This window comes from Mytilus galloprovincialis, chromosome 8 (assembly GCF_965363235.1).
Source record: "Mytilus galloprovincialis chromosome 8, xbMytGall1.hap1.1, whole genome shotgun sequence".
Taxonomy (NCBI): Eukaryota; Metazoa; Mollusca; class Bivalvia; order Mytilida; family Mytilidae; genus Mytilus; species Mytilus galloprovincialis.
In genome coordinates, this window is record NC_134845.1 from 90,345,172 (window position 1) to 90,372,134 (window position 26,963).

At 31.2% G+C, this 26,963-nt stretch overlaps 1 protein-coding gene across 4 annotated transcripts in view; it reads left to right on the plus strand.

Moving 5' to 3' along the window:
• Positions 1–25,038, plus strand: part of LOC143042819 (beta-alanine-activating enzyme-like) — a 49,328-nt gene extending 24,290 nt beyond the window's left edge. For all 4 annotated transcript variants that reach the window (XM_076215284.1, XM_076215285.1, XM_076215286.1 and 1 more), the window contains 15 exons: positions 91–182; positions 1,050–1,167; positions 1,622–1,848; positions 4,353–4,542; positions 6,203–6,426; positions 9,314–9,423; positions 10,360–10,544; positions 11,024–11,234; positions 12,241–12,353; positions 13,426–14,201; positions 19,253–19,404; positions 20,861–21,024; positions 22,851–22,976; positions 23,317–23,448; positions 24,451–25,038. In XM_076215284.1, coding sequence (XP_076071399.1) covers positions 91–182; positions 1,050–1,167; positions 1,622–1,848; positions 4,353–4,542; positions 6,203–6,426; positions 9,314–9,423; positions 10,360–10,544; positions 11,024–11,234; positions 12,241–12,353; positions 13,426–14,201; positions 19,253–19,404; positions 20,861–21,024; positions 22,851–22,976; positions 23,317–23,448; positions 24,451–25,017 — 3,387 coding nt within the window. In that variant the 3' untranslated portion in view covers positions 25,018–25,038. The remainder of the gene's footprint in view (positions 1–90; positions 183–1,049; positions 1,168–1,621; positions 1,849–4,352; positions 4,543–6,202; positions 6,427–9,313; positions 9,424–10,359; positions 10,545–11,023; positions 11,235–12,240; positions 12,354–13,425; positions 14,202–19,252; positions 19,405–20,860; positions 21,025–22,850; positions 22,977–23,316; positions 23,449–24,450) is intronic.
• The last annotated feature ends 1,925 nt before the right edge of the window (positions 25,039–26,963 follow it).

Here is a 26,963-nt window from a genome sequence, read left to right on the forward strand (position 1 = left end):
AAATTATACATGCAAAATTAATTTTAGTCAAGGTATTTTTGTACCATTTTCAACTTCATGATCTTTTGTTTTCTAAACATTACATTGTAGATAAGCAGTTTGATTGCAGGCCAAACAGAACCACCAGATGTCATTGGTCTGTGCTTAGAACCAAATCAGTTTGTTCCTGCTGTTCTAATAGGGTAAGTCTTAATACAACGTACCATGTGAACACGATTTAACTTAAATAGTCTGAATACCATGGACCATGTGAACACGATTTAACTTAAAATAAGTGTGAATACCAAGGACCATGCACACGATTTAACTTAAATAAGTTTGAATATCATAGACCATGGGAACACAATTTAACTTAGATAAGTTTGAATACCATGTTGAATACCAGTTGAACGCCATTTAACTTAAATAGTTTGAATATCATAGACCATTTGAACACGATTTAACTTAAAAAGGTCTGAATAACATGGACCATGTGAATACGATTTAACTTAAATAAGTCCAAACACCACAGACCATGTGTTAATTCCAGGCTCCTGGCTTGGGACAGGCACATGTAGATACATACACAATGTGGACGGGATAAACATGTTAGCGGATCCCAACCCTCCCCCTAATCTGGAATAGTGGTATAACAGTACAACATAAGAATGAACTATAAAAATCAGTTGAAAAAGGCTTAACTCATCAGAAGGACAAAAATACAAATGCCTTTTACAATGAGGAAACCCCATAACTTATTGTTAGCTTTATTTAATCCACAACTGTCCACTCTCAACACTAGCATGCTTAACCACATATAAAAAAGAAGATGTGGTATGATTGCCAATGAGACAACTCTCCACAAGAGACCAAAATGACACAGAAATTAACAACTATAGGTCACTGTACGGCCTTCAACAATGAGCAAAGCCTATACCGTATAGTCATCTATAAACCCTGAAATGATCACCTGACCATTATATACTAGGAAGCATGATTGTGAATATATAATGGATAAGATATATTTAAGGTTATGTTGTAGTAACGTTTGATAATCTTTTGTACTGTAGAGTTTTGAAGAGTGGCAATGCCTTCCTGAATTTTACGGCGAGTGGCATAGGGTATTTACAGAATGTGTTGGAACAACTGAAAGTCAATATTCTGTTTATTCAGTCTTCTAATTTGAAAGTAAGTAGTTTCATTGTACTACACTTTATAAAACAATTCAAAATATTTTTTTTTTGCTTTCAGTAAATACCAAAAGCTTAACTTTAATATGATTTAATGGAATGCTATTTGTCTGAACCTTTTGTCAAGTTAAAATGAAATAAATGAAGTAAATATTCACGCTTTCTTCAGTATACCCAATTTGTTGACTTTTTTCTAGATCTAGGTGTACATGGTCTAACAACAAAAACAACAACAAAAAATCTAGTATGTTGGGACTGTTTTTTTTGCCTTCACTTGTTAATATATTTTATCTAATCATCGGTTCAATTTTCGAGAGATAGGTTTTTAATTAGATTGAAATTTATCATGCATGGAATTAAATGAATAAAGAATCTTCATTCATGGCAACAAGTTAACATTTTCTAGTTTCTTTATAATTTTTGTTTAACGAGTATTCCATACAACTTTTTAGGCTTTAGAACTGCTTCTCTTTCAACATGTTCAATACGATACTGAGATTATCCATAGTGATATATTACAAGATCTCGACATTGTATTAGTAAAGCTAAACAGACCACAACTTCCGAAGACAGAGAGAACATACCTGGCATACTGCATCACAACATCTGGTACCACTGGTACACCAAAGATTGTCAAAGTACCTCACAGTTGTATTGTTCCTAATATTTTATATCAAAGGTAAGGGACTATTCCATTTAATTAATATGGGAGGGTAGGGAAGGAAGATTTAGTTTTTAACTTGAGTCATTTATGCAAACGTAATTGTAAATTCAGATCGATATATTGTGAGTTTTTTTAAATGCAAATCATGCTACTCTGTGAGTATAGCAATAATAAGAACTACCATTATGATATAGGATACAAATATCTGTATGCAGATTTTCCCAAAATCACAATTATTTATTTTGCATGGTTGACCATTTTTTTCAATAAATTTCCACGATAGATACACATAATATATACACCTGGAAAAAAGTATTGCAACACCAAATTGAAATTGAATTAAAAAAAAACACTCATTATTTTTTTGTGATATAATTTGGTAAAATAGAACTAGTTAAACATTATTTAAGTATCACCTGAGTTTAATCAGTAAATATCGACTCGATAATTTTTTATCTGCACATGCAGCTACTGTACCCATAAACAGCAAAAAAGATGTTTTGATCCTCATTGTTTTCAGCACTTTAAATAACCAAGTTTTTAAAATTATGTGATTGACACCCTATAATGGGTCCTTGACAACTCTTAACTGCAGCAAGATGGCAGATTATCAGCATAAGAGAAGCAGGGATGTCGCTGTAACAACTGCACGCATTGTTGGTCATCACCATTCCACTAAAGTCGTTTTGAGAATAAAAATCAGGCAATAAACGTTGTAAAAGACCTTCCGAGATAATGAAGACTCCCTATACCATTTGCTAGAGAAAATCAAGCATAATGAAGGTTGGTCAGAAGGAAACCCATTGCATACAAGACAATCCTAAAATGAGAGTGGTGGCCATACAAGAGCCTTTTAACAAGAACTGTTCGAGATCAACTCATCACTACTGGTTACCGTGCGATAATTCCATTTCGGAGACCTTTGCTAACGAGCAGACTTACAGTTTTCCGTATCCAATGTAGTGCAGAGCTCGCCAAAGTTGGAAATTAGCATCGTGGAGGAAGATCCAATGTTCAAATGGAATTTGGTTCATCTTCCTTGGCCCGATCGTAGCCCGGCTTTGAACCATATTGAGCTTATTTGGGACACTATTGGGCGGAAAGTGAGCGAAAGGACACCCCAGTTCAAACACAACATGAAATAAACAATTCCCTTCATCAGAAATGGTTGCTGCTACCTTAGCAACAAATTAGTTGATTTATGGCAGGAATCAGAAGACGTTAAGATGCGGATATCCGTTTGAATGGAGGCTGCGCACAAAGTACTAATTCTTTGGCGTATAACGATCAACCATGATGTGAACAGTCATCTGAATATTAATTTTGAAATGTCTGACATTGTAAAGTTCGACTACAGTGAAAGTTGTAAAATGCGTTTTTTTGTACAAAAAACACTTCATTTTGTTATTAAAATTGTGGTTATATAAATCATTTTTTTTTAAACATTTTTTGTTCGTTTCAATGCCAATGTTATCGTGAACTATGTTTCAATAATATTATATACATATTTTATTATATTCCATCCAAAAAAAGAGGCTGATTTTTCAAATTTTAAAAAATCAAGGTGTTGCAATAGTTGCAATACTTTTTTCCATGTGTATATATAATTTCCAAATTTTACAGTAGATAAAGGAGGTGTACTGATAATTGTGGAACTTTGGAAGTCCCTCCTGCTCTACCCCATTCATTGATAAATATGTTATGGAATAGGTCTAAAAGTTCTCAAACAGATCTTGATGCACACATATTTAGAATAGGTCTAGAAGTTGTCAAACAGATCTTGAAGCACACATATTTTTCCTAAGACTGGTAACTAAAGTGGTACTTACAATCTGTCAATCATTCTCTCCCTAACCTTTTTTTACCCTACTTCTGAAGAATTATTTGAAGGACAGGGATACAGTTTGTTTCTGTTCATCCATTCTTTAAAATGCTGTCACAATTTTCTCAGGTATTAAGTATACACATCTGAGCTTCCAGGAATTTTGTTTATATTTGTCTTGAAAATTAAAATACAAGAAATATTTGCTGCTTTTTATTAAGCGAACAATTAACAATCATTGTTGTTCTTCAATATAAAGAGATGTTAACTTAAGGTCATTGAGACATAACTTAAACAAGACAATCAAATAAAAAAACTAAAGCATTCAAATTTAATTTAAGAATAGAATGAAGACAGCAACCCGACCAAAGAGCAGAAAACAGCTGAAAGCCACCATTGGGTCTTCAACACAGCGAGAAAATCCTGCACCTGTAGGACTACATATATAGTCTTAGACTAAAGTTATGGCTACCGTATATACAATCACATCCATACCAGGTTTCAGCCACACATTGGCACAATGTTTAGATAAGTTGAACAGGAATTTATCAGACCACAGCAGACTATACATTCACTTATACAACATTACTTGTTAAAAAAACATTAAGAAATTTTTAAAAAGTTATAAGAATCAAAACGGATTATAATTATATATAAAAAACGGCAAACTTAAAATAATGGTTGTCATTCATTTCAGGAGTTCTTTTAGAATCAGCCAAGAAGACGTTGTATTTTTGTCATCACCTTTAACCTTTGACCCAAGTATTGTAGACATATTTGTGACCTTGAGTAGTGGATCATGTTTACTGATGACATCAGATGCTATGAAAGCTGTGCCAAATAAGTTACTATGGTTACTGACAAAATATCATGTCAGTGTTGTGCAGGTTTGTTTTGTGTGTTGCATTTCAATTTTACTATACTGTAGATTCATTATTATTCATTGGATACCAATTTTTTTTGGATTTTGTGATTACCTGGGAAAAATCCAATGTCCAACTAATTACAAATTTTCTGTAGCAATGTAAGCAGACTTTGGCAAAACTATGAACATGATGAAATCGAGTATCCACGAGAATAAAAAAAATTCCTAGATCCACAAAAAATTGGTACAATTGCACCAACAAAAATAAATGAATCCATAGTATTTTTACTGAGGTTCTTTTAATTAATTTGTGTTAATTCAGAAATTAGTAATGTAATACTCAATATAAATGATGCTATTAAAATTTAAAGTATAATAATAACTAGATGTAGGTATAATTGCCATTAAGGTCAAGTTACAGTAAATGGGCTATGTCACAGATTTCAGTAAAATTTGGCATACAACTCTGGCCCTATGAACTTCAACTGAAAATCGAAAAATAATGCATTGATCTCAATTATCATTTAAAATATTACTGATTGAATTCTTACAAAATGGGTGAACATTTGTATAGAAAGCACATAAAATCGGCGAAAAACCTTCAAATTTGTCTTAAAATCGCCAAATCTCTAATTCTACTCCATAGATTTTTTTTTTTAAACTATATGTTGTTGATACATAAATTTCCCTTATAATGATGCAAAATAAAGATAGGGTCACCGACTTCGTTTTTACGGTATACATCATTCAAAGTTGCGTTCTTTGTGAAAAATCCAACAAAACGTCGAAATAATCGTAACGTTACCGCGTTGCAGTCCGTAAAACGTTGATTTTTGACGTTTTGCACTACCAACAAGGTAACAAATTGATTATTAGACAAAAAACGAAGTTGGTGACCCTATGATTATTTTATATCATTAAAACAGAAATTTATGTGTCAACAATATATAGTTTTTTAAGAAAAATCTATGGAGTAGAATTAGAGATTTGGCGATTTTAAGACAAATTTTAGAAGATTTTATGTGCTTTCTATACAAATATTCACCTATATTAAAAGAAATCAATCTGCAATATTTCAGATAATAAAAGAGATAAATGTATTATTTTTTCGATTTTCAGTTGTAGTTCAACGAGCCAAGGTTCTATGCAAAATTTTAGCAAAATCTGCGACATAGCCCATTTACTGTTCCTTGACCTAAAGTCAGCTATCTAACAGAGTCCAAATGGAATGGTATTCAGCATTTATAGCTAGGTCACTGCATGATCTTCAACAATGAGCAAAAACCATACATGCTCATCAGTAATTTTTATGGTAGAATGATTACTGAAAACTTTTCAAAATTACAGAAAATTTGATAGATTGTTACTGATTGTGTCAAAAGGGGGTTGGCATCTATGTAGCAATGTTTAATCACACTGACTTTCCATATCCTAGAATTGTGAAACTGACAGTATTCCCCTTTACTGTATATCTATATAGAAGAAAGACACAAAGTCAAGAAACATTAAAAATATTCTTTACTAGCTGGACATGTAAAATTCTGTGACAAAAAGAGAATAAACGTATGGTTCCTTTATGTTATAAAGATTTAGTCAGGAAATAATTTGTAGTAAAAGAAGGGTATTTTAAGAGGGAAATAAACAACATATTATTTTTACAACATTTCACTTTCCATTTACAGTGTACACCAACCTTACTTAGCAGATTCAGAGATCTTCAAACCTCACTTCTCTCTGAATATTCACCATTAAGAGTTATTGGTTTGGGAGGAGAACAATTTCCACCACTTTCTTACCTTCGACATTGGAGAGCTCCTAGAAACAGGACTAAATTCTACAACTTATATGGTATCACTGAAGTATCCTGTTGGTCCTCTATCTATGAGGTGACAGAATCAGATTTTAGGTATTTTGATTTGCATGTACTTATAACTTCAATAATTTGTTTATCTTGTCAAGATAAGAGTAAACACTTATAATTAATACTTTGCAGTCATAAATATTTTCACTATCAAAAATGTTCTGAAAAAGAGTTGTTAGGACCATAATTTTGTTGTAAAATTGCAGTAAAAACTTTATTTTTGTTAAAAAAGTATTATCTTAAAACATTTTTTTGTAAACATGGTAAAGGGTCAAGAATTTGTAGAGATGTCAAAATGTTTACAAAACTTGTAACGAAACATATCCTGATTATTTTTTTGTGGTGTTAAATTTATAAAAATTAAGATTAAATTATGTTTATTTCATTCAAATTTGATTGTTTATGCCCCACCTACGATAGTAGAGGGGCATTATGTTTTCTAGTCTGTACGTTCTTTCGTCCATTTGTCCGTCTGTCATGCTTAAGGTTCAAGTTTTTGGTCAAGGTAGTTTTTTTTTATGAAGTTGAAGTCCAATCAACATGAAACTTAGTACACATGTTCCTTACGGTCAGGGGTCACCACACCAGGCGAAGTGAGCGACAAAGTCGCTCTAGATCTCCCCACTTCGCTCAAGAGAAGCTCCAGGGAGAAGTTTATGTCGCCCTCGATTTTCAGTAAAATTCCCCAATGTCACCTCATGATTTTTGAGAAATTCTCGATTCAAACGTAAACGACCGATAGGTATTGAAATACAAAGCATGTTTCCCCAAATTCAGAACTGATTTCTCTGCGATAGTATCATACATCAACGTAAAAATTGCATGCCCGGTGTACTATAAGCAAGAAAAAAGAAAAATCTCGATTTTGTTATGATTGTTTATTGTCCGCCATCTTTGTTATTGAAAATTGTAGATGGCGCCATTTCATCTTTTCATCTCTCATCATTTACCTTATCCATATTGAAATGCACTATTAATTTTTATGTTCTTATATTTACTGACAAAATGTGATGTCTCATAAAAAAATTCAGATTTCTTTTCAAAAACGGAATATTATCAACTGGTATTTGCTTGTATTTTTACTACGTATGTAGTTACCTTAAGTATGCTGCCGGGAACCAGCACAACAATTATAAACTACAAAACGCAGTCGGTTTTTTGTTCATGATTTTGTTTTACAGACTGATACATGTGCTTTGTTTCAGCTAAAGGTCCTTTAAACAGTATTTCAATGAATATCTGCTCATTAATTTGATAAGGAACGGCAATATTTACTTCCAAAGTCGTATATTTTTGAAAAATATAAAGTCATATTTAAACACTCGTCAAGTGTTTTAGAATCAATAACATACATTTCTAACTGCAACTTGATTTTGGAAATCGGCATTTCCATGAAAATACCGCAAATGTGTGCGATTACATGTACACGATTTGAAATTAACAGTTTTACTTTACGTTTTCAACACATGTCAAACAGTTTTCTCTCTGAATTTTTATTAAATATTATTTTAACAACAAATGCATTTTGAATCATGATATTAGCTATGAAGGACAGTGAAACCGTATTTTAACTTTTCTTAATTGAATATCATTTTTGTTTTAAAAGGTTCTTGGACTTGGTTTAATTTTAAAATCTTTGAAATGCAGCATAATTTGATCCAAGTCAAATCTTCAATTCATTCAGACCTACCAGAATAAACGTAGCTCTTATGTCACTAACTTATGGTCCTTATGTCATGATATTTTTTGACAATTTGTATAGGGTCACATTTACATAAAAAAGTATTTCAGACTACAAGCATGGCAAGACAAGGACTTACAAAATGTACTTCCTTAGCAATTGTCATGAAAAAATGATTAGAAAAGTAACAACAAATTTTATTCAATAAAAGTATAAACGCGATCTGTCGATTTTCCCTGAAGTCTCCCTGTTGGGCCTTCACTTCTCCCTGAAGTCTCCCTGTTGGGTCTTCACTTCTCCCTGTTTGGCTGCCAGGGAGAAGTGACTTCTCCCTATAATTTTGAAGTGTGGTGACCCCTGTACGGTATGATCTTTCTACTTTGAATGCCAAATTAAAGTTTTGACCCCAATTTCAAGGTCCACTGAACATTGAATATGATAGTGCGAGTGGGGTTTCAGTGTACTATGGACACATTTTTGTTTTGTGTCTGTTTCTAAGCTCTGCTTGACATCAACAGAATATGAAACACTTAATATCACTATAACTTGTTTCACTGTATACATAGAAATATAAACATTTTAAAGCAACCATTATTTAACTTGTCAGTCTGTTCTTATATATATATTTATCATATACATAGACTAAATAACATATAAATTTTACTGTATGATAATAACATTAAATTAAAGTAAATTCCATATTTTTTTAATTGGTGCTTAGCGGGCTGATATAAAAAGTTTATTACATGCTTCTACTGTTATCACATACCTTTCAGCAAATTCCGAAAAATACATCTCAATGCAAAAAAGTAGTGTAAAAACAATTATTTTGATACTAAAAATATAAAAAAGAAGATATGGTATGATTGTCAATGAGACAACTGTCAACAATAGACCAAGATGACAAAGACATTAACAACTATAGGTCATCATATGGCCTTCAACAATGAGCAAAGCCCATACCGCATAGTCAGCTATAAAAGGCCCTGATATGACAATGTAAAACAATTCAAACGAGAAAAATAACGGCCTAACAAACGACAACCACTGAATTACAGGCTCCTGACTTGGGACAGACACATACAATATCAGCCCTCGAGACATGCAGCTCTTGAGCTGATATTGAACCTAGGGCTGATGCGATATGAAAATGCCATTTAATAATCTGATAATATTAAACTCTATGGTAACTGATAATTAATAATCTGATGAAATTTTTTTTTTTTCACTCAAAATAGTCTTTTCTTGTAGGGAAGTAAAAGAAGATGTTCCAATTGGAAAACCAATGATTGATACAGAATACATAGTGAAAGATGATAATGGCAAGGTTATAAAAAATGGACAAGGATATCTGTACATAGGTATGTGAAATAAGAAACAATCACCATGCTGTAGTATTCAAATTAAGTGGGGCCTAAGTGGCTGATTGGTTTAAGTAGTTAATTTTCAGCTATCACAAGCCAGGCAAACTTAGGCTGTGAGTTCTCATGGAGTTGACTCTGACTTTAAAAATTGACTAATATTATCTTTTTTACTGCAGAAGGACAGTGGTTTACAACGGTTGCTCTGGCTTCCTCTAGTAAAATCTTGTAGTCACTATATATATGATATACAGTGAAACCTGGCTTAACCCAATCCTGCATAAACTGAAAAACCTCTATAAACTGATAAAATCCAACATTGGCCAAAACTGAACAAAATCTTCAGTTCAGATGAGGTTCAGTTTAAACAGGTTTAACTGCACATGATATAGCCAGAGTACTGGATGTGACCATGAACCACCCAACAACCAATTTTGAATTATTAAGGTGGTACCTATACCCAACACCTATCCTAAAATCAATTTGGCTTGTTTAATTTTCATAAAATTTTGACAAAGTATTTTCTTTGACCATTTGACAAAAATATGAAAATTTAAAAAAATTTGAACCAACTGTTTTATCAGAAAAATTACACAGGTTATATAGAAGTTTGACAAACACTAATTTGGATCATTGAGAAGCTTAATATGCCCTTAACACAATGTGATTTAAACGTTTAGCTCATTTTACAGAGTTATCTCCCTGTAGTGTAAGGTACATCCATAAGCAAAGTAAATAGAAGTTAAAAGTGAAAAGCAGTATACACATTGCAAGATCTAATTTAACATAAAAAAAATTATAAGATTTCTGAATTTTACAAATGACTTCAAACCATTTTTTTAAGTTTTAAAAATCACAGATTTTAAAAAAAGAATCAATTTTGATAGAGCAAACAATTTAGTTACTCAAAGAACACTTTCAATTTTCTGTTTTCAGGAAGTTTGAATAGAGTTTGTTTCCTTAACCACGAAGACCCAGTACAGGCCGTACAAGGAAAAGTATTGAGACCTACTGGTGACCTTGTCAATATTAATAGTCAAGGTCAAATTCTATATATTGGGAGAACAGATAACCAGATCAAAAGGCATGGGAAAAGGATAGATTTAAAAGAGATTGAGAAGGTTAATAGTCTTATATTCATGCAAAAGCAATGCCTCAATACTTAAATATTTTAGATGCATTTGAGTCAATATTCAGTACACAGAATTCAGATTTGATAATTTGCTTGGTAAATCTGTTTTGGCCTGTAATAAATCTCTAATCCAAATTTTCAAACTGGTCTTACAAGAAATTTTTTATACTCTGTTACATAAATGGATATCATAATAATAAATGACAACTGTTGGTAGTGTAATGTATAACCTTTATATGTTTTGTCCAAAGTGCATAGTAATTTTAAAGTATAATGAAATTTGGCAAGAGGTTTTTGTTTGTAAATAAAGTCTCCTAAAAATAGCAAGGTGTGGGATGATTGTCAATAAAACAAATTTACACCAGAGACCAAATAACAAAAAAGTTAAATAATGCTGGTCACCTTTCAGCTCCAACAATAACATAACATATTAAATGTGTAATTCAAAATTTATTCTTTTTTTCACAGGTTGTATGTAGGGCAAAAAGAATAAAGACTTGTAAGATCCTATATAAAGATAGCATTCTAGTAGCTGTAGTTGTAGAAAGGTCAGACAATGCAACAATGTCATTTGTTAACTTAGTCTCTGAAGTGAGAGCTCAAATAGAACACTGCCTGCCTTCTCATTGTTGGCTGGATAACGTTGTAAAAACAGAGAATATTCCAATGACTAACCATGGTAATAGGATATTACTGTTATATGTTTTTTTAATAAAGCAGAAGCCATATTTGCATTTCAGATTTAACGATTTATTCCGTTTTTATTTATAAGTGTTTTTATTTCCCCTATTTTTAATGTTTTCATGTAGTATGTTGTACACTAGTGTATTCATTATACTGTACTGGAGCAAAGTATTCTGTTTTAGACCTGTCTGTCAGTCTTTTATGAAATTTCCTGCACATGTTTCTTAGAAACTACAAATCAGATTTTCTGTAAATTAAAGATTTGTTATTGGAAAATATTGAGCAGATGCAAGTACCACCTACACATTTACATTAAAGATGATAATAAAGACAAAGAGAGTGATAAATTATATAGTTGGTATGTGCAAAATGTTGTATGAATAAAACACTTGTTTCCTTTTCTCCTGTTCTGGTATTTCAATGACGGGAAAATGTTATCTCTTGATTTTTCATAGCTTTATCATTGACAAGTTAAAGTTCTCAAAAACTATTATAAAAGAAATAAGATTTTATAAGACTTTTAAAAAAGGCTTATAACTATACATGTAAAAGATTTATAAAGAGAAAAATGGGGGTCAATGGGCAATTTTTTTTAAGGCATTCAAATGGATAAAACCAGAGGATTTAAAAAATCTGACAAAAATTCCAAAACATGAGAATCAAACATCCTTAAGTGGTGTTGACTCAGTTATTTGCTATCACTCTTACCAAAAGTTATCAGGAGATTTCTAGAATTACCAGACACACAGGCAAGAAAGACATATTTTTTTAACTCAGGATATTGGGTAATTTTAACTTATTTAAGATAGGATGGTTAGATTCGAAGGATATTTTTTCTGTCATGCTTTGATATTCTTCTTAATTGCCTGATTCTTACATAGAACTGTTAAAACTAAACTTCAAAGTTTAATAAAAAATTTGGTCAAATAAGGTCCTTATGGCACCCTGTTCTTTTCCACCTAACAGAACTGTTGTATTATTAACTTTTTATATTCTTACAGGTAAATGTGATGTAGAAGCATTGTGGAGAATTGTACAAGCTAATTCTGAATCTTTAGATGGGTCCAAAGAAACCCAAAAGGATATGGAGAAATATCTGACTAAAGTATGGAAGGTATGTTAAATCTACATGCAGTAAAAATTGTTTGATTGACTAATATTATTTTTATGTCCCACCTACGATAGTAGAGGAGCATTATGTTTTCTGGTCTGTGGCTCCGTTCATCTGTTCGTTCATCCGTCCGTTTGTCCCGCTTCAGGTTAAAGATTTTGGTCTAGGTAGTTTTAGATGGAAGTTGAAGTCCAATCAACTTGAAACTTAATACACATGTTCCCCATGATATGATCTTTCTAATTTTAATGCCAAATTAAAGTTTTGACCCCAATTTCAAGGTCCACTGAACATAGAAAATGATAGTGCGAAGTTCAGGTTAAAATTTTTGGTCGAGGTAGTTTTTGATGAAGTTGAAGTAACATCAACTTCAAACTAAGTACACATGTTACCTATGATATAATCTTTCTAATTTTAATTCCAATTTAAAATTTTGACCCCAATATTTACGGTCCACTGAACATGGAAAATGATAATACGAGTGGGGCATCTGTGTACTATGGACATTATCTTGTTTTTATTTAATTTATAAATTTAAAAGTTTGAGGAAAACTAACTCATGTGTCTTAGCATGCCATCTTATAGTCGAGGGTTAAATCACCAGTGCAAAGTCCTGAAAATTGAATATGTGCTGTTTATGAGGTGTTTTGTGTATTGTTGTTTCTCATTTGTCATTTATGCCATGGCATTCTAAGTCTGATTATGACTTTTGAGTTTGAATATCTCTTTGGTATCTCTGGTCTCTCTTCTAAAAAATAGCAATCTTCTGATTTGATACTCATAATGCTTAATAGATTAATTTTTGCACAAGATTTCTGGTATGAAAATTGGCAATGATATTTTAGGCAGACATTACATTGAACAAGTTATGAAAGTTCTGATATTGTGAAACAAACAGCTATAATAACAACTCATTTGATCTCAAAGTTTCTTGATACTAGATCTGAGTTTTCTTCTGGAATGAAAATAATAATTGAAGATGATAATTGGTTATTCCCTGATCTTTTATAAACCATACAGAAAAAACCCTAGTCAACCCCCTTTATAAACACAAGCTATTCTTATTTTATTTTAGGAAATTCTAGTTATTGAAGGAGAGGTGAAAGAAGAGGCAATGTTTATATTTAGTGGTGGGAATTCTGTGCAGGCAGTTCAATTAGCCAATCAGATACAAGCAGATTTAAATATTCAGTTGCCATGGTTACTGGATTTTATTTTGAACAAACTTTTTGGTGAAATTATTAAAGAAATAATGCTTACTATTGGAAATGAAGGAGATACTGTTGAAATTGACAAAATTCCTAACAAAAACCTTGTGATACCATTTTTTACTAAAGAAGGGTCAGATTGTGATAATTTAGATAATATAAATGTAGCTATGGAGACAACAGATACTTTTGATCTACATAAGATTTCTAGGAAAAGGAAAATTAGTGACATTGAAAAAATCTACAAAGAACAGCATTCCCCAGGAAATGATCTCATCAAGAAAAATGTTTGTAAAAAGAAAACTGATGTGTCCTCACTGAACTTGACACCTATTAAATGTAAAATGAAATGTGTATCTAGATGTAACAGATGCTCTGATTGGCTGATTCATATGGACAACACAATTTCTGAATTTAAATATTTGAGCTATATTGCAAATGAAAGGGATATAGAGTCAGATTTGACTAGTTTTACATCTGACTGTTATTCTGAATTTAATTTGAAAAAGATAGCGTATCGAATAAAAGATGTGCCTTTTGAAACACAATCAACAAAAAATACATACAGTCTTTCCTTGAATGAAAAGTGGATGTACAACACAGGGAAATGTGTAGATGCTTCTCCACTTGTAGCTTCATTGAGGTATGTAATTTTATGATAAGGTTGGATTAAATGATCATTGCTTTACCGGAACACTTTAAATATTGCAATCGTCATTTAGATGTCATTTATACACCTTATCATATTTGGGCCTCTAGAACTATTGACAGTCAGGGGTGTTACTTAAACAAGTAACTTTTTTAGCTCACCTGGCCCAAAGGGCCAAGTGAGCTTTTCCCATCACTTTGCGTCCGGCATCAGGCGTCCGTCGTCGTCGTTAACTTTTACAAAAATCTTTTCCTCTGAAACTACTGGGCCAAATTAAACCAAACTTGGCCACAATCATCATTGGGGTATCTAGTTTAAAAAAGTGTGTACGGTGACCCGGCCAACCAACCAAGATGGCCGCCATGGCTGAAAATAGAACATAGGGGTAAAATGCAGTTTTTGGCTTATAACTCAAAAACCAAAGCATTTAGAGCAAATCTGACATTGTAAAATTGTTAATCAGGTCAAGATCTATCTGCCCGGAAATTTTCAGACAAATCGGACAACACGTTGTTGGGTTGCTGCCCCTGAATTAGTTATTTTATGGAAATTTTGCTGTTTTTGCTTATTATCTTGAATATTATTATAGATAGAGATAAACTGTAAACAGCAATAATGTTCAGCAAAGTAAGATTTACAAATAAGTCAACATGACCGAAATGGTCAATTGACCACTTTAGGAGTTATTGCCCTTTATAGTCAATTTTTAACCATTTTTCGTAAATCTTAGTAATCTTTTACAAAAATCTCCTCCTCTGAAACTACTGGGCCAAATTAATCCAAACTTGGCCACAATCATCATTGGGGTATCTAGTTCAAAAAATGTGTGGCGTTACCCGGCCAACCAACCAAGATGGACGCCATGGCTAAAAATAGAACATAGGGGTAAAATGTAGATTTTGGCTTATAACTCTAAAACCAAAGCATTTAGAGCAAATCTGACATGGGGTTTAATAATGTATTAGGTCAAGATCTATCTGCCCTGAAATTTTCAGACAAATCAGACAACCCGTTGTTGGGTTGCTGCCCCTGAATTAGTAATTTTAAGGAAATTTTGCAGTTTTTGCTTATTATCTTGAATATTATTATAGATATATATAAACTGTAAACAGCAATAATCAGTCAGGGGACTTACTTAAACAAGTGATTTCCTAATCACTGATTCAAGTAACATTATTTCCATAAAGGTTGGAAGTTAGAGTTGTCTTTCTTTAATAATCACCTATTTAAGTAGTACAAATTAATCACTAGAAGAAGTGATTTAATATTAGTGTAGCTTTAAATGTAGAATACTAATGATCCAGGGACTAATTATGTTTCTAAACTTATCAGAACCAACATCTGTGTTGTCTAGGATGACCAGGTCATTTCAGGTGATGACCTTGTACTGAATCTAGGATAATGACATAAAAATCACTTGTTTAAGTATCAGACCTCAATTTCCTTCCCAAAAATCACTTCTTTAAGTATCATTCTTTTAATAACCCCCACTAATTCAACACCCCCGAGCAGTGTAATTTTTATCACGAACAGTAGAATTTTATTACATAATCTGAAAGATGAAACCTTGAACTTTACAGGAAAAATACTCCCACTGAGCACTGTGAAAAATCTTTTAAGAAAGTATCAGTTCATTATGTAAAGCCATTATTATAGCATTTTTTCAACTAAAATAGAATTTTCAGGTAAATGATAGCATCAAAGGCATAAAACTTGCTACTTAAAAGAAGCAAAAAGTTCATATTTTTGATTTTTACTAATTAAAAGATGTTATTTAAACCTATGTGTTTAAAATTTTGAAAAAACTACAAAATCCCAATTTGTGACAAAACCTCGAATTTGCTACTCAAATAAGTGATTTAAAAATCACTTATTTCAGTAAGTCCCCTGACTGATAATGTTCAGCAAAGTAAGATCTACAAATAAGTCAACATGACCAAAATTGTCAGTTGACCCATTAAGGAGTTATTGCCCTTTATAGTCAATTTTTAACCATTTTTCTAAAATTTTAGTATTCTTTTAAAAAATCTTCTCCTCTGAAACTACTGGGCCAAATTAAACCAAACTTGGCCACAATCATCATTTGGGTATATAGTTCAAAAAATGTGTGGCGTGACCCGGCCAACCAACCAAGATGGCCGCCATGGCTAAAAATAGTACATAGGGGCGAAATGTAGATTATGGCTTATATCTCTGAAACCAAAGCATTTAGAGCAAATCTGTCAGGGAATAAATTATTTATCAGGTCAACATCTATCTGCCCTGAAATTTTCAGACAAAACAGACAACCTGTTGTTGGGTCGCTGCTCCAGAATTAGTAATTTTATGGAAATTTTGCAGTTTTTATACGCCCGTCAAAATTTTGACGGGACGTATTATGGTATACAAATGTCCGGTGTCCGTCCGTCTGTCTGTCTGTCTGTCTGTCTGTCTGTCTGTCCGTCCGTCCGTCCGTCCGTCGTACTGTCCGTCCGTCCATCCATCCGTCCGTCTGTCTGTCAGGCGTAAACATGTCGCACTGTAACTTGAGAACGACCTATCCAAATTTCATGAAACTTAACATAGTTGTTTCTTATGATGGTCAAATGATCTGTATACTTTTTGGTGAAAATAAGATTAAAACTTTTTGAGTTACGGCACTTTGTAACTAAAACAGGGGTGGTTTTTTTTCACATGTCGCACCGTATCTCAAAAACAATTCTTGATTATGGCTTAAAACTTTAAACACTTCTTAGTTATATTAATCTTAATATCTGTATACTTTTTGGTGATGATTCAAAATTTTATTTTTTAGTTATTGAGTATTTTGTAAAAAAGGGGGAGGGTTTTTTATATGTCGCACCATATCTCAAAATGGATTTATGATTATTGCTTAAAACTTTACACATGTCTTTGTTATATTAATCTTAAGATCTGTATACTTTTTGGTGATGATTCAAAATTTTATTTTTGAGTTATTGAGTATTTTGTAAAAAAGGGGGAGGTTTTTTTTACATGTTGTGCCGTATCTCAAAAACAATTTATGATTATTGCTTAAAACTTTACACACTTCTTTGTTATATTAATCTTAAGATCTGTTTACTTTTTGGTGATGATTCAAAACTTTATTTTGGAGTTATTGAGTATTTTGTTAAACAGGGGAGGTTTTTTTTACATCATGTAGCGCCGTATCTCAAAAATAATTTACTATTGCTTAAAACTTTACACACTTCTTTGTTATATTAATCTAAAGATCTGTATACTTTTTGGTTTTGATTCAAAATCTTATTTTAGTGATATTTAGTTTTTTGTTAAAAAAAAAACAGGGTTGGGGGTTTAACATGTCCCGCCGTGTCTCAAAAACAATATACGGTTATTGCTTAAAATTTTCTCAGAAACTATTTATGATTATTGCATAAAACTTCCACACAAGACGTCGGGCGTATCATGCGCTCATGGCGCAGCTGTTTATTGGATATTATCTTGAATATTATAATACTAATAGATAGAGATAAACTGTAAACAGCAATAATGTTCAGCAAAGTAAGATCTAAAAATAAGTCAACATGACCAAAATTGTCAGTTTACCCTAGGCCTTAAGGAGTTATTGCCCTTTATAGTAATTTTTTAACAATTTTCATGAATTTTTTGTAAATTTTTGTAAATTTTTAGAATATATTTTCCACTGTTATTACTGGGCCAAGTTCATTATAGATAAAGATAATTGTAGCAAGAAGAATGTCCAGTAAAGTAAGATCTACAAACACATCATAATCACCAAAACACAATTTTGTCATGAATTTATCTGTGTGGTTTCATATGCACATAGACCAAGGTGAGCGACACAGGCTCTTGAGAGCCTCTAGTTTAGTTACTTATATAGGTAATTTTTGTTTTTAAAAAATATAAAATTACTCAATAGAGTTATTTTAAATTTCAATAAAAGCAGGGACTAAATGTAGTTTTATGAATTTTTACATCATTTTATATCACAAATTTAAGAATTTGTAAGATTTGAAAGGAGAATAGACATATAGGGTGACTTTAAAAATAATGACAAAAATGTTACTTGAATAAGTTATTTTGTACATCTTTGAAAGAATTAGTAATAACACTTATTTTAGGAACATATGTAATTGTTTTGGGTTACAAATTATAAAATTTATAACTTCAAGTCTTAATTAATTCATAAGTTTCTATCTATTTATATCTGTCTACCTTCAAGATTTTGAAGGAAAACGATATTTTAATAGTCCCAAGAGACCAATCTTTGACCAAAAGGCGTTGATATCAGAGATAAGTGCGTCAGAAAAACAGTTCTAAAGTGTTTCAGAAGGATTAGATTTTATATTTCATGGGAAAAATAACCAGATGTCTGTAAAAATTTGTTAAAACTAGTAAAATTTGTTTAATTGGTCACCTATAAAAATAATATTTAGAAAAGTTACTTATAAATATAAGTAATTTTTAAAATAGCCTCGTTTTCAACATTACTTATATAGGTAATTTTAAAAGTTACTTGTTCATTTTTTGTTGTTTAAGTAATGCCCCTGACTGATTGATGTCATATAACAATTACTTTTCCGTTCAATGTTGCTTCACATATTTTCTAATGTGACATCAAAATTTTACAGTAACCTTTATGATGTCCAGTAAGTGGGGACAAATAATGATGATGTCCAGTAATGAGGGACAAATAATGATAAGGTGTATTACCATGTTTTGTAAAGCTGTATTTCTTTATAAATGTATAAAAGTAAAGTGATGCTTTGAGACGGTAAAATAAACAACCATCTGTCAGAGACTAAAGGACACGGAATTTTTTTAATTTCTACTGAAACAAGCACATTTTGTGTATTTCTACACTTTTTTTGTGTGCAGAGGTAGATATGCATTTTACAACACAAAGAATAGAAAAACACTCTAAATTACAAAATTGACGAGTTGTCCCCCTGGTGATCTTTTTAATTACCAATGAATAACTGTAAATTGATAGAATAAAAATCAGGTCACATGACATGACATAGGAAAAATTATTTAATCTTATTTTGTATATCCATTTTCAGTGATGGTAGAATGGCCGTGTTCATTGGATCTCATTCTCATAAATTTTCTGCCATATTGTTTAATAGTGGTGAGTTGCTATGGGAGACAACTCTTGGAGATAGAATAGAATCTTCAGCCTGCATTACATTATGTGGAGAGTTTGTTGTTGTTGGTATGTTATCTTAATGCATTGCAAACTTTTATGATTTTATGTTTTTCATATAATTATGCCATTCATTTTTTTTGTTCATTGAAATAATATATTATATAAAAAAGAAGATGTGGTATGATTGCCAATGAGGCAACTATCCACAAAATGACACAGACATTAACAACTATAGGTCACCGTACAGCCTTCAACAATGAGCAAAGCCCATACCGCATAGTGAGCTATAAAAGGCCCGATAAGACAATGTAAAACAATTCAAACGAGAAAATTAACGGCCTTATTTATGTAAAAAAAATTAATGAAAAACAAATATGTAACACATAAACAAACGACAACCACTGAATTACAGGCTCCTGATTGTTTTATTCACAAAGAAATGGCTTTTACATACATACACATATACTGTTATCAATGTAAAAAAAAGTTAGAACTTTTATTTCTTTACAAACATGATATACATATGATGCACAATATCTATATTTTAGATTTGAAAATATTTCCATTGACTTCCACCAGCAATGTAATTAAATTGAATATAGATTTTAGACATTAGAGTATGTGGTATGAGTGCCAATGAGACAACTATCCACCCAAGCCCAAATTTGTAAGAGTAAAACATTTTAGGCCAAAGAAGGAACTTCAACATGGAGCCTTGGCTCACAATGAACAGCAAGTTATAAAGGGCACCAGAAATGACTACTGTAAAACCATTCAAACTGGGAAACCAAAGGTCTAATTTTAAGATATATATAAAAAACACTTATGAACCACATTCATGACATCAATAAATGACAACCACTGAATAACAGTTTCCTGACTTAGAATAGGTGCTTGTATGATTTACTAAGTGGTTGATTTACACTTTAAAAATACCCACATAAAACAAATGAAATCATATGTCATTTATCAAAACCTGTCATGTATAAGTTTTTGTTGATTCATTCCAAGTGTAGGGTTTAAATTGACATGTATAAAACATATTATCCTGATTTCGAGTAATTTCTCGCAATTTGATTGGCTGATATTGTCCTAATAAATTTCAGTACAATTTTTTATCACGTCAATTGGAATTATCTCCCTTATTTATCTCGTCAATTGAAATTATCTCCCTTATACCATTGACCTAATAAAAAAAAATGAGTTGCTTTAATCGTAATTTTTTTTTTATTTTTCATAGTTTTAGATTAAATATCTAAAATATATTTGTTGATGTTGTTCTAAAATTTAATTTCAATATAATAATATGTAATTTAACAAAATCAGGATAAATTCGTTACACAGTGTTCAATTGTCCTAATACGAAATTTATTGGGTCAATAAAATTCATATCGGGTTTGGCTTCGCCTCACCTGATATGAATTTTATTGACCCGATAAATTCTCGTATTAGGACAATTGCACACTGTGTAACTAATAGCATGCTAATATAACATCAAGATGATATCGTCACTTTGTTTCAGGTTGTTACGATTATAATTTATATGCTGTCAACAGTATGAATGGAGATATTTGGTGGAAATACCAAACTAGAGGAGAGATTAAAAGCTCACCAGTTGTAGATCCTGTCACTTCATTGGTTATATTTGGGTCACATGATCAATGCTTGCATGCAGTAGATGTGAAAGTAAGCTTTGATATAAAATAAGGAGATACTCAAATGGTATGATTGTAAAAGAGATAACTAACCAACAAACTCCAAATGAAGTGAAGAAACCGCTGTATGGCCTTCAACAATCAGCAAAACCCATATATTTTGGTCTGCAGAAAGAATTTTGAATACTGTAAATTTAAAAATTATGATGAATTTTGTATTTATGTGCACTTGAATCAATAACTGTTGATCTCAATTATAGCATTGTGATTCCGATATCTGATAGAGAAATCGCAGTAATTGATCTAATGTCTTTTGAATTGACAGTGTCTCAAATAAGGATTACGAATTGACTAGAAATTGTCATAGTTATTTATACATGTACAGTTAATTGTACTAAGTGCTGAAAGTTAACTGAAGGTGGTACCTAACACTACAGGGAAAAAACTCTGTAAAATCAGCTAAACGTTTTAATCACATTGTATTGTTAAGGAAATATTAAGCTTCTCAATGATCAAAATTAGTGTTTGTCAAACTGCTATATATTCAACCAAATTTTTACGAGAAATTGATTGTTTCAAATCTTTTGAAATTTTTATATTTTTTTCAAAGGGTCCAAGTAAATATTTTATAAAGATTTTAAGAAAATTAAATGAACCAAATTAATTTTAGTCAAGGTGTTGAGTACCACCTTAAGGCACCCTTTATCATGACATTTATCTAAAAATTTGATTTCCATTATCATTATTGGTTATTCAGAGAGTATGATGTAGTAGAAAAAATCACAAAAATACTGAACTCAGACATGTCAGAGGAAAATCAATTCGGAAAGTCCATAATCACATGGCAAAATCAAATAACAAAATGCATCAAAAACAAATGGACACGAACTGTCATATTCTGAATTGATAATGGTGTCATTAGTACATGGTACTAGCACATTCTATGAATTTATGATATATATATGTAGCATACCATTTTTACTAAGTTAAACATTCAAATTTGTTTTTCACGTATACCCACAAAATCCAGGAATATTTATATTTTACGAATAATGATAATGATAAATCCACAGTATATACTATACTCAAAATGGTCCAAGAAGTTTTAACTGAATCACTTGTAATCATTGAGATAGGGATTTCTCCTTTATTTAATCTGAGATAAAAAATAAAAAAGTAAAAAAGAGTTTGCTGGGATAACATCATTAAAGCTAAGATTATATTAAAATTAAGGATGGAAATGGGGAATGTGTCAAAGAGACAACAACCCGACCATATAACAAACAACAGCAGAAGGTCACAAATAGGTCTTCAACGCAGTGACAAATTCCCCCACCCGGAGGCATCCTTCAGCTGGCCCCTAAACAAATATATATACTAGTTCAGTGATAATGAATGCATACTAAACTCCAAATTATACACAAGAAACTAAAGTGAAAAAAAATACAAGACTAACAAAGGCCAAACAGAGGCTCCTGACTTGGGACAGACGCAGAAATGTGGCGGAGTTAAACATGTTAATGAGATCTCAACCCTCCCCCTATACATCTAGCCAATGTAGAAAAGTAAGCACATAACAATACGCACATTAAAAAAAGTCTTGAGTCTGATGTCAGAAAATGTAACAAAAGAAACTAAACAAAATGACAATGATAAATAAATAACAACAGACTACTAGCAGTTAACTGAAATGCCAGCTCCAGACTTCAATAAAACTGATTGAAAGATTATGTCTTCAACATATGAATATCAGACACAATCCCTTCTGTTAGAGATTTAGTATCTTACCATCATAACATATATGAGAAGAACACATTGTCTCTTTTAGTAATTAATTTTAATGCATATTTATTTTAGCTTAAAAAGAAAGTTTGGTGTACCATGATTGGCCATGGCAGTATCTTTGCATCACCTTGTGTTTCATCTCAACCACATTTGATTTTATGTGCAACTCTGGGAGGAATTTTAGCAGCATTACATGGAGTAAGTATTATCTTAAAATATTACACCTTAAGTAAATGTCTGTGAATATAATTGGTCAATAGCATTGAAATGTAATATTTTTCAATTTTTATCATTTTTGTCATTTTTGTATGAATTTTGTTCTCAAAGATATGTCTGGTTACCAATTTTATTAAGGTATTTCCCCCCCCCCCCCCCAAAATTGCCTTTTAATTGCACCTTGGCCATCTTCATTGAAGTTGAAAAATGGAGACTTAACAGCAGCATCACAGCTACATCCACAAATTATTAAACAGGTAATTTTTATTCTATATCTACACTGTTTAAACATGTGCTTTAACTTTTTTTGTTTTTTTATCAGGACAATGGAAAATTGTTATGGCAATTTAACTGTAGAAAACCAATATTCTCTTCACCTATGCTGACAAAACATGGCATATGTGTTGGTTGTGTGGAAAAGAAAATATATCATATTAATTTCCAAGGCCAAGAGGTAAATATTTATAAAGAATAGTTAACACTTCCTTTCTTAACCCTACACATGGGGTAGTAACTTTATTGCTGCTTTGAGCGGTAAATTTGCAAATAAAGTCATATATTATAGATATACATTTACTACTTATGCCATCCATGCATATTTAGATCAACCTCTGGACAAGATAAAACTGTCCTGATGAGAGTGATTACTTTATCAAACACTACAATTATTGGTCCAATGAAGAATAAACCAATTCAATTTGTTTGCACTGATTTTTATTTTCACTAAGCCGTTCATCAAGAGTGAAAAAAATAATTCAATATAGATTTAATTCAGTGTGTACAAAAATTGAATAGTTCTGGTTGCCTCTTTGCGGCACAATTAACAAAAGGTAAATGAAAACCATATATTACCTGTATGTTACTTTATTTCCAATAGTTAATATGGAATTCATGGTTAACCTATTCTTAAAGCTGACCTTACTTTTATGATTGGGCCTAAAATAAAATATTGTTTGTTTCCCCAATCCCGACCGACCCTGCAAAATTGGTGCTACTCATCAAATTTTATTGTCAAAACTAAGTCAAATACTATTTTATTCATTTTGGATTTTCAGGCTTGCCGGATCGTCTGATAATATTCAAGCTTTTTGGAAAAATAAAATTATTTGCCTACCTACCTACCCACACCTGGCTTGGCAGGGTCGGGATTGGGGAAACAAACAATATTTTAATTTAGGCCTTGAAGAACACACTAAAATAGATAATCACAAACTATTGCACACAATTACTTAATAAATGAGATTGAATATACTTGAATCAATAAGTGATCAGTCAAAAGATGATTCATATTACTGATGAACCTCAAAATATGTAACAATAGAAATTTACAAGTTGCATGCTTCATCCATTATCTTAAAATCACAAAAAAAGGGGCAGATAACTCATCATCTGGTCAAATTTTTTTCAACTTTTAATCTGTTTAATGTATTCTATCGAATTTTATTTTTGTTTGCAGACTTGGAAGTACACTGTTGAAGATTTAGTGTTTTCCTCGCCTACTGTTGTTGATGATGTGATTCTAATTGGGTCAAATGATCGTCACCTGTATTGTTTATCAATGGATGGATACCTTATTTGGAAAGTGAAAGTAGAGTCAGCTGTTTATTCCTCAGCATTTACTTTCACTTTGAACTATTTTCAACAAGATCATGACATTATCAAAACTAAAACAAAAGATGTTCAAAACAATATGTATTTTCTTTCAAATTGTCCTAAAAAAAATTCCAAACCAGAAGATATTTCATTTGAAAAATCTTCTTGTAATTTGTTTGAAGGTGAGCAAAGTAACAAACTAAAAACTGATACTTTAAAGATTAATACCATACAAAAGAATGGAAAAGTAAAGAAATTTGTCACATTTGCTTCTACTGCTGGAAATCTTTATATTGTTGACTTCTGTTCAGGGGAGATAATTTTAAAGCACTTCCTGTCAGGACAAATATTTTCCTCACCTGTTGTTTATGATAACTGTTTAGTTGTTGGATGTAGAAATGACTTTGTTTATTGTTTAAGTATTAAATAAAAAATGTTGTACTTTTTGAAACTACATGTATTCATCTTATCTGTACATTATAATCATTTACAAAATTTGAATATTTGGACAAATAAATCTCAATTACAGTACTTGCAACCTTAGGCGTTACTGTTTGACGTGAACTTGACTGATCGGTGAATGATCGGTGACGGATGTTTGACTGATCGATGAGTGATCGGTGATCGGTGACCCATAGGATCCGTCAGATAAGTCAAATAACCTATGTGAGAGTTACCCTGACAACTGTCACCGATCGATCAGTAAATTAAATTTATGCACGGATCGGACGGATACGTATATATTTAAAATTCTTATGTAAACCGAACTCGACAGTATTTACAAACGATGAACGCGGACCTCTACGAAGACACCTTAATTTACACGTTAATTTGTAATAAAATTGGTTGCAATAAAAAAGTGAAAATAGTATACAGAATAATATGCTTAGAGCGTTAAATTGTTTGTGTTGATTAATAGTTTTGTATTAAATATTGTTAACATCATATTGTATTATATGACTCTGTTAACATAAACTTATTCCTACGAAAATGGTTATTATTGACCGCCATTGGATTTTTGAACTTTTTATAGTTTCGAATATAGTTTCGAATAGGTTGTTTTTTCATGAAATTAAAAGAATGTCAAAGAAATAATATTAAAATTGTTTTCGCATTGTTTAGAATTACCAAAATTGTTCTTCTTTTTATCAAAAATGATACCATTTTTTTTTAAATCAGTTATTTTTACCATCTTGAGACAAGTCTTCTAATCAGAATTGAGATATATTGAGAATTAAAATACTTAAACTTTTATTTTGTGGAATAAGAATGCAGTTATTGATTTATTTTGATACAAATTATTAACCGTCATATGATTTGAGTTCTTTTTGTTCATCAAGATTGGCTGTTCTTCATAAAATATGCTTACTTTAAGGAAAAAGATACTAAATTTTTGTATGCGTTGCCTAAAATGCAAATATTTCTTCATTTTACTGAAAATTATTGACCGCCATTAAATTTTGTACTTTTTATAGTTTAGAATAGTTTTTTTTTTCATAAAATTAAAAGAATATCAGAAAAATCATACTAACATTTTCTTCGCATTGTTTAAAAATAACCAAAATTATTATTCTTTTGATCAAAAATGATACTATTTTATTTGAAATCACTTATTTTTACCATTTTGAGACAAGTCTTCTAATCAGAATTGAGATATAATGAGAATTAAAATACTTAAACTTTTATTTTGGTGGAATAAGAATGCAGTTATTGATTTATTTTGATACAAATTATTAACCGTCATTTGATTTCAATACTTTTTATACATCAAGATTGGCTGTTCTTGATAAGATATGCTTACTTTAAGGAAAAAGATACTAAATTTTTGTACGCGTTCCCTAAAATGCAAATATTTCTTCATTTTACTGAAAATTATTGACCGCCATTATTTTTTTGTACTTTTTATAGTTTAGAATAGTTTTTTTTATAAAATTAAAAGAATGTCAGAGAAATCATACTAAAATTTTATTCGCATCGTTTAAAATAACCAAAACTATTCTTCTTTTTATTGTAAATGATACTATTTTATTTGAAATCAGTTATTTTTCCATCTTGAGACATGTCTTCTAATTAGAATTGAGATATAATGAGACTTAAAATGCTTAAACTTTTATTTTTGTGTGGAATAAGAATGCAGTTATTGCTTTATTATGATATAAATTATTAACTGCCATATGATTTCATTACTTTTCGTTCATCAGGATTGGTTGTTCTTCATAAATTATGTTTACTTTAAGGAAAAAGATATTATTTTTTTGTACTCTTTGCCAAAATGCAAATATTTCTTCTCATATTGGAAAATATTGTAATTTCAATTGCAATCAGTTGTTATAAGTGATTTTCATATGATTTTTGTAGAAAATGTGAATTATTCAA